At 31.3% G+C, this 9,155-nt stretch overlaps 1 protein-coding gene across 1 annotated transcript; it reads left to right on the top strand.

Annotated features, from left to right (window-relative positions):
* Positions 1-5,009: 5,009 nt before the first annotated feature.
* LOC133821816 (protein MANNAN SYNTHESIS-RELATED 1) lies at positions 5,010-8,686 on the top strand. Its single transcript, XM_062253967.1, has 6 exons — positions 5,010-5,362; positions 5,808-5,949; positions 6,064-6,134; positions 6,720-6,805; positions 7,075-7,654; positions 8,005-8,686. Exons 1-6 carry the CDS (start codon positions 5,258-5,260, stop codon positions 8,281-8,283), a joined length of 1,263 nt encoding a protein of 420 aa, XP_062109951.1. The 5' UTR covers positions 5,010-5,257; the 3' UTR covers positions 8,284-8,686.
* Positions 8,687-9,155: the final 469 nt, after the last annotated feature.

Raw genomic sequence — 9,155 nt, 5'->3', positions numbered from 1 at the left:
TTATAATGTAAAAAATATGGTTCAAACATGTTATCTTTTACTCACATAAGAAAAAATAGTCACTCGTGCAACATACTATTTGAACATTATTTTCGGTACGGTAAACTATTTGAAATTTTCCGAAAATTTAGATTTCACAACTAACCCTATTATTTTCTTTCTTTTATGCCAATTTTTAGGGGTTGCACACCCTAGAAGTACCCTTTAATATATATGTAAAGTTTCATAATACTTAAATAATTTCATTACGAAAAAAAAAATGTTTTCTTTTCAATTAGAGTGCACAATCACTCTTTATTATTCGACTTTTTATGGTCAATAATGGCTACCGAATCCATTGTTATTTCTTTAACAATTGATCAAGCCGATAAAATCCCGAAAAGGGTGGCTGTTTTGTCATTTTGAAATGAATACAATAAAATTAAGTACAACAATTGATTGTGTTAGATGCATGTACATTTTTCCGATGGGGATGGTCCCGTGGGAATCCGCCCCTAAAATGGAGAATTTCCGTCTAAATGAGGAATAGGGTGGGGACAGAGATGGAGATAATTTTTAATTCCCAAATGTTAAATTGGGCGAGGGTGGAATGACACTCCCCGCTCCGATGGGGCCCCGTTTAAATTATTATATATTTTTCTAATATTTTATATCTTTTTTTATGTGTTATTGTAATATATTACTAACTTTTTTAATATTTTAAATTTTATTTGGGATCATGCTTATTATTTTAAATCATAAATATTGTGTAATATTATAATTTACTATTTTTATTTTAAAATTTTAATTTAAAATTGATTTTTTAAATAAATGGGTACTTCGTAGGGATTCCCTGCCCCAATAGGGGATTCCCCACTCCGTCCCCGACAGGGAATAAGTGAGGATGGGGCGTGGACGAGGATTAAAATTATAAATGGGGACGGGGACGGGGGGAGCACTCCCTGCCAATTCCCCGTCCCGTGTGCATCACTACAATTGATTGTGTTAAATTTTAGCTAGAATTGAAACTTAGTTAGTGTTGGAACCTTTTCTTTTGAATTATTAAAAAATTGATACATTTGTGTGTGATATGGGAAAAGTCCCACATGGATTTGGAACACTTTTCATGGAGTGTATATATATTGCAAGTGCAATGACTTGGGGTGTGCCCCAAGGGGTACCCAGTTTTGTGCGAATGGGTGAGGACTCACACACGCGCGCCGCCGTCCGACCGAGCCGAGCTGGCTGGCGGGTGGGTGGTGTGGTGTCATATTAACGTTTTTTTTTTTTTTAAAACAAAGGTATCTAAACGTTTATATCATCTTATTAATTAAATTGATTTTAAAAACGTTCTTTTTAATAATACCAAAAACGGTTTTATTTATTGAATATAAACGTTTTTTAGCCGTTTTACTCCTCTGATTTATTAAAGAAAAAAAAAAAACGTTTATGACCGTTTTGGGGATTTCTCTGTGTATAAATAAGATAGAACCATTTTGAAAAAATATACAACAGAAACACAGAGTTCTTGGTTCTACGAAATTTCTCAGAGAGCAATATTATAAAGGGTGTACAAGAACGATCCTCTCGGTGCAGGGAGGATTCGTACAGATGCTGTTTTATCCTGGGGACGGCGTGGTTGATAGACTGCCGTGCACACTTGGGGCAGAGCCGCGAAACGTCTTAAAGAGAGCGACTTCGTCCGCGACTCAGCCAGAAAAATTTGTTCGGTAAATTCGTTCCATTTTATTTTTCTATTGTGGAATATCAGTTAGTGAATAAGTTTAATTATATTTACTAATTCAATGCTAACAACTTGTATTGTGATATAAAACAAAAGTATTATTGTGGTGCATTATATGATACCATTTTAATATGATTAATGTAATTTAATATAAAGTTTTACATACTACAAAAAATTTAATATTAAATTGTACTAATTATAATATACCGAGTAGGGCATTAGCCATAGCAACACTCATAAAATAATTGAGATTTGTATTATTATATTTTTCAAATTGTTTTTGCATGTTACTCATATAGAAGTTTAAAAAAGAGGACAAATGTGTACTAAACACTATCTTAAAAGTTAAATCATATCCCATTGTTTTAGTATCATCATTTAATCTAATTTAATTATAAAAATAAAATAAAAAAATAAAACCAAGGTCTAAACTCTATCTAGGGAAATGGTGATGTTTGACTTAAATTAAAACCCATAGTGTAAGCCGGATTACTAGGTCCACTTGAGATATTGACACTTCTTCTATTTATTTATTTATTTTTTATTATTATTATTATTATTTTGAATAGACACTTCTTCTATTTATAAGTACATAAAATAAAAGTCTTTGCACTAATTAGTATGAAATATATTCAATTAAGTGGTAATTAATGCATATATTATATAAGAGAACCATATACCAAAATCAATTATAATCATAAGTAGAAAAAGAATGAAATTATTTCCTAATTGTAATAAAATATCCCTTTTAGTCTAAAGTTGTGGTTTCTTTTTGACAAAGCACTTTAAGCTAGTAAAGTAATAATGTATTATACTATTAATTTATATTTAGAGAAATTGGTGAAAATAACATTTTTTTTTAAGTGATTTTGCACTCTGATCTACTTTTGATAATTTTTTGCAAAATGACATCTGTCTAAAATTCGACCAGTTGTCTAAAATTTTCGACCAGCTTTCTAAATTTTCGACTTGCTGTCTAAATAATGAGATGTCATTTTGCAAAACATTATTAAAACTAGACTAGAGTGCAAAATGACTTTGAAAAATAGATTATTTTGCCAAGAAATTCTTATATTTATTGTTTATGTTAAGAAAATCAAAATTTTAAAAATATATATAATTTTATTATATTTCTGATTTAAAGAAGAAACTAAAAAATTAATTATTTTCTCAATTTTTCATGAGTGAAAAAATGAAAACTTTCCGACAAATCTAGGGCAACATATATATGATTGCAAATGTCACCTTTTATTTTTGTCAGAAAATTCATATTTTTGCTTATACAGAAAGATATATGATTACTTCTTTTTATTTATTTTTTATTTTTATAAATATGTTTATTATTTTTTGAGGTCACTATCTTATTTTGTGAACTATAAATATGTGACAGCCTAAAAAGCTTAGGATAAAAGAAATGTGGACCAACAAAATAGAAGAATAATTTGAAGCACATATTCTTATTTTATTGGTATGGTAAGGAAATTCCATATATAATTGAACTGTACATTCCTTTTTTCCCCTAAATGAAAAATATATAAATGTACAATTTTTTTTATGTGGCTCACTCACATTCTTACATAAAACGACAACAAAATAAGAATTAAAAAAAAGGACAAATAATTTTTTTTCTCTAAACTATAGCCTATAGAGTTCTGCTCCCTCAACTATTTTTTTGTGACGAAAATGACTCCTAAATTATAGAAATCAGAGTTCTGCTCCCTCAATTATTTTTTGTGGCGAAAATGACTCCTGAATTATGGAAATCATTACAACACATGCTCATTTTGTTACATTATGTTCATCTTTTTAAGCAATTTGCTATGTAGTCACATGTCACATGCATAGTTATAGTACGAGAGTCTATTTAACTAATTGAAGTTAGTCGAAATCGAGATTATTGACACTAAACAGACAAAAAATAGTTCTAAAAATGCATATACATATTTTCAAAATTTATCATTATATACTATGTATGTATGTATTTGTCTGTTAGGACTGTCGAATTCTGCTACACTAGCACAACACTAATGCTACATGAGCAAACTACTTAAAAAAATGAACGAAATGCAATATAAGACATATTTACAATAATTGTTATAATTCATGGGAAATTTTTCGGATGAAAAAAATTCAAATGACAAAACTCTATAAAAACCATAGTTCATGTTAAATATTCCTATTCAAAGTGACAAATCACACTAACATTAACATTATCAACATTGTATAAGAAACATACCATTTATTTTTGTTTCATTTACATGTAATGTTTCTCCTACAAGCTTATTATTTTTAGAGAACGAATAAAGCTACAATAGTACAAGGACCCGCCAATACAAGCAAAAAGGAAAATTTATACTATTTTAAAGAATTGTGTACATATAATAAAGTGAAATAGAATATAACTTTTTGTACCCTTTTTTTTTTACCTAAAAAATAAAATAATATCACTTCTTGTTATATAAATTAAAAATATAGATTTACTTTCAAACTTGGGGTTTTTCATTTCATTTACTCTTGTGGGCCATGCTTAAATAATTTATACATGATAGATAAGCAATAGTTTGTTTGGCATTAGTCTTTGTCATTTCCAATTAAAATTATTACAACCTTTTTCTATTTAAACCATTAAACAAAAATATTTAATGCTTTATAGTGTGCCTTTTTAAAAAAAAAAAAAATTTGATTATTATTATTTTTTTTAAATATCCGATTCCAACACCCTTATATGAAATATTAATATATCATGTGTAAATGTGTAGATTTATTTGTTTGTTTATTCATTTTTGTCAGAGTCATTTATTAATTTCTTGTGACCAAAATAAATTACAGCAATAGCATGTGACACATATAATAATTAATAGTAAATAAAATAAATTCCTTCACTCTTTCTATTTTAAATAAATACATAAATACATAACATGTCTAAAATAAGAAAGTATATAATTTTTTTTTTGGGTTATTCACATTCACATAATAAATTTCTTTATTTTATCTCTCTAAAAGGTTACAACTTTGTTTTTTTTTTCTGGGTTCTGAATTACCTCCATCAAAAAAGTTCTAATTTTTACCTTCAAATCCCAAAATTATATAGCAATTTTGTTATACACAAATAATACATACCAAAAAAAATACAAACTTGTAAAGTAAATTTAGCTATTTAGGCAAGCCGTCATTTTCCATGAAAGTGTCGGTGCTGTAACAAAGAGAAAAAACAGGTTTTTTATTTTATTTATTGAAAAAAAGAAAAAGAAAATTGTGAGATATCTTTGTTGTATTATTAATGTCTGTGTGTATAAGCTGTTATATGGTTTTGTCTTTGTAAAGCTTTCCGTTCCCAGATTAAGCATCTCTGTCTCTCTCTCTTATTTATTGGCTTACGGGTCACCTTGTGTTTCATTAGAACTAGGGATCCTGATTTTCTTTTTTCTCCTCATTTGGGTTCTGACCCATTAATCTTGTCTGTTCATTGTTTATTGGGTGTCTGTTTGTTTCGTGGGAAAAGATCTGAGAAAAAATATTTTTGGGAAAGAAGAGATGGGTGTTGATATGAGGCAAGTGGTGGCTGGGATACTTACATTGACAATGTTTGTGATGCTCGGCAACATGATTAAAAGAGACCATTTTGATTCTGCTGTTGGTGTAAGTATTAATGCCTATGAACACACTCACTCACGCTCTCTCAATTATCTATAACTGATCCACTTTCTGTACTTTTTTGTTGGATTTGTTTTCTGAGATGGGTTTTGTTTGATTTGCTCTAATTAGCTTGGAAATTGGCAGGAATCCCACTAGTGTTTTCCTTTTTGATTATTGGCTGTGGTATTTTATTGTCTTACTCTTATCCTCGGTTTCTGGGGAAGGAGAAAAGGAAGCAAAGTTAATTTCTTGTACAATCTTTATGCTTAAAAAGTGAAAGAGAAACAAACAATGGTTGATTTGACCCAAAAAAAAGTTTTATGCTCTTACTTAAATCTAAGAAAGAATGAGTTGGTGCAGGGTTCAATTAGAGTCTATCAATGGAGATTTATGATTAAGCTTGTATTGTTAACTTCATTTCCTCCCATTTTGTTGTTTTAATTTGCAGGAAACATTCCCAGGAGATCGGCATGTTAATTTAGATAATGCCAAGATTGCAAAGCAGGTTGTTACTTTTCCAGAAAAGAGTGTGGTGCCCTGGAAAGATGACGGTCTAGAACTAAAAGCATGTTGGTCTAAGCCGGGTTTAGGTATATTTACTATACAACATACAATTTACATTAGATAATTTCATTTCCATGCTTCATTATGTTCTTCTTTTCATGGTATCAAGTATCAACAATTCTTACTTTTTGTTTTAGCAGATGGTGTTGAGCAGACAAATGGATTTGTCGTATTCTCATTAACAAATGGCCCTGAATACCATGTTTCTCAGGTATCCAAATCAGCTAGTCTATTAATTCATTGGGTTTGTTCTAATCTATTTGTTTATAAATTGTTGTCAGATCAACTTTTCCCAACCTTCTGCAGAATTCTGCTATTGATTTGCTCAGTTCTATAACATTGTATCTTACACTTTCTGGTCTGTCAAAAGCTAGCTGAGACAATACCTTGGCCTCAGGGAGGCTAAGCCTCAATTAATAGTTTTCGAATTATTTAGAAGTTTGGGTTTAGGGGGTTGATTCTTTTAGATATCTTTTGAGAAATAACTTTTTTTAATTGTGAGTTAGAGGCTAATAGTACTCATACTAATGAACACAATCAGTCATACGTATTGCTTTATGTTTTTTTTCACTTTCATCAATCATAGTTCCTTTCATCAGCTACTCATTCCTTCGAAAAATGTTTTCCCTTTATGTTGAATTCCATATCTATGTTGAAGTGCTTGTTTGTTTATGTGATATATATATGCATCTCATTGTGTGGCATCTTTTGATTTGATAAAATTGCCCTAGTTTCTTTACTCAGGTCTCTTTTCCCCTTATTCTCTAATTTTTTATGCTTTCCTGAATATTTTCAGATTGCTGACGCGGTGGTAGTGGCGAGATCTCTAGGAGCAACCCTCGTAGTTCCAGACATTCGAGGAAACAAACCTGGTGACCAGAGGTTAGTAATTAGAATATATCTACAACAGAAAAGACTGTCCTCATTACTTTTGAATTACTCGAAAAGGTTTCTCTTTGCTGTTTCTTATTTGATGTTATAGACATTGTTGGTGGCGAGCTTATTATATCTGCCACTGACTCAATACTATGATCAATAATTATTACTAGTGACTAGGAATTGCAGTGAAACTCTGTTGTATCTGCAATGAAAAAAAAAGTTGCTTATGAGAAAGCAATTGATGATAAAATAACTTTCTTGAAAATATACAGGAGTTTTGAAGAAATTTATGATGTTGAGAAGTTTTTGAAGAGCCTGGAGGGAGTGGTCAGAGTGACAAAAAATCCTCCTGCTAAGTTATCAACAAGGAATCTTGCTGTTGTGAGGGTCCCTAATAGGGTTACAGAAGATTATATTACAGAACATATTGAACCAATTTACAGAAATAAGGGAACTATTAAGTTGGTTACTTACTTTCCTTCTGTAAACATGAAAAAGGCAGACAAAGAGAGTCCCAGTGATTCAGTTGCATGTTTGGCAATGTTTGGAACTTTAGAGTTGCAACCAGAGATTCAAGAAGTAGTTGACTCAATGGTTGAGCGTCTAAGAACTTTGAGTCGAAAGTCAGATGGCCAATTCGTTGCAGTGGACTTGAGGCTTGAAATGTTGGAGCATAAGGGTTGCCGAGGAGATGGTGAATCTGGAGCAAAAAGTTGTTACAGCGCAGACGAGATCGGTACCTTTTTGACTAAACTTGGATTTAGTAAGGATACCACAATCTATTTGACTGAAACTAAGTGGGACAGCAGCTTAGACTACTTAAAAGATGTCTTTCCCAAAACTTATATAAAGGTGAGAAATCCATTTATAAAATATTTTAATAAGATTTTCTTAACTCTTATTTTAGTGTCTTTGTTTGACTAAAATCTTCCCTTGATTCATCTGCATTATGTTTTGCCCAAACTGATGTGGCCTGTGCCCTGTGTCCTTATACTTCAATCACAGAAATTCAAAGGCTCAACTTTGTCTTGAAAAATTTAGAATTTGCAAATTACCCCTCTCAAAACTGAAACTTCCAGGAAAAATTTAAAGTGGGCAAACCAATCATTGAGTCTCATTTCTCTACCAGTTACTATACCATCGAACATGAGAAAATTGGTGTTAAGATTTAACATCCTATTTACCTCTTTGAACAATTGCAGGACGGGATTATACCAGCAGATAAGAAAGCAAAGATCTTGGATTCAGATACTACTGAATTCGAGAAAGTTGTCGACTTCTACGTGTGTTCACAGAGCGATGTATTTGTTCCTGCAATCTCTGGCCTGTTCTATTCAAATGTTGCCGGTAAGAGAATTGCTTCCGGCAAGACCCAGATAATTGTTCCGGCTGATATATCCCAATCCTCGGCCTCATTTGCGGATTTCATCACTCATTATGTGACGAAGAAGAACCATTTGGCGTACTCGTGCTTCTGCTAGTTCCTATGGCGTGAGAAAACCCGCGAAAAAGAGTTGAATATGGATTAGCAAAGACAGCTCAGCTCACTACCTTAAAACATGGCAGCTGAGAAGATAGAAAAGGGTTGACTGTATAATGTATCATTTGGGTTTTGCAGAAAGAAACGTATGAAGTTCCTCTGTGAAGGTGATTGTTAGAGACTGCTTTTTTGATGGAAGAAGTTGCCATCCTATCATGGTTAATATATTGTTTAATACGATTTGAAGACCCTTTTTTTTTCTTTCTTTTCTTTATTTACATTAATTCTTTGTAATGTCGCTGGTTGGCTTTCAATTTTGGTTAAAACAAGATCATAGTTTGTGGCAACATGTGATGAATGTCCAATTCTCTTATCTAATATCATTCAACTGGTTTTTCACATTACTCACTTTCTCTCAAGTCATGGGGCAAGACTCCCTTCTTAAACGTTTCAAAGAACAAGAAATGGGACTTGTAATTGGCTTTGATCCCTCTTCATAATCAATTGTAGCACTTTCCAACAGCTAAACTTGGTAGTAGTTGTTATTGTTTGTATAATTATTCATCGCATCACAAGTGTCCTATCTACCAATTGTAATCGATCTACCATTCTTAAGCAAAGATGTGTCCTATCTACCAATTGTAGTCGATCTACCATTCTTACGCAAGGATGAGTTATTAGAAAAAGTAGTTTTTAGTTGCATTGATTTATAAGTTGAAAAATATTTAATTTAGTAATTAAAGATAGATTCAACTTGATTAACATGGATTTTAATTGAATATAACATGGTTTAAGATTCTATTTTAACAATTTTATAAAATATAGGGTCCAAAAAATAATTCGTCAAAACACAAGATACAAAATACAAGGTTC

The sequence above is a fragment of the Humulus lupulus genome, chromosome 3, assembly GCF_963169125.1.
Source record: "Humulus lupulus chromosome 3, drHumLupu1.1, whole genome shotgun sequence".
Taxonomy (NCBI): domain Eukaryota; kingdom Viridiplantae; phylum Streptophyta; class Magnoliopsida; order Rosales; family Cannabaceae; genus Humulus; species Humulus lupulus.
The sequence above is the reverse complement of the archived record's forward strand: the minus strand, read 5'-3'. Positions and strand labels throughout refer to the sequence as shown.

What these genes read in the sequence shown, in the direction of transcription:
- LOC133821816 (XM_062253967.1), top strand. Translation starts at nt 5,258, where the DNA reads ATGGGTGTTGATATGAGGCAAGTGGTGGCTGGGATACTTACATTGACA. An exon ending in CTGAATACCATGTTTCTCAG is followed by an intron (nt 6,135 to 6,719) that starts GTATCCAAATCA and finishes GAATATTTTCAG; the next exon opens with ATTGCTGACGCGGTGGTAGT. An exon ending in TTCCCAAAACTTATATAAAG is followed by an intron (nt 7,655 to 8,004) that starts GTGAGAAATCCA and finishes GAACAATTGCAG; the next exon opens with GACGGGATTATACCAGCAGA.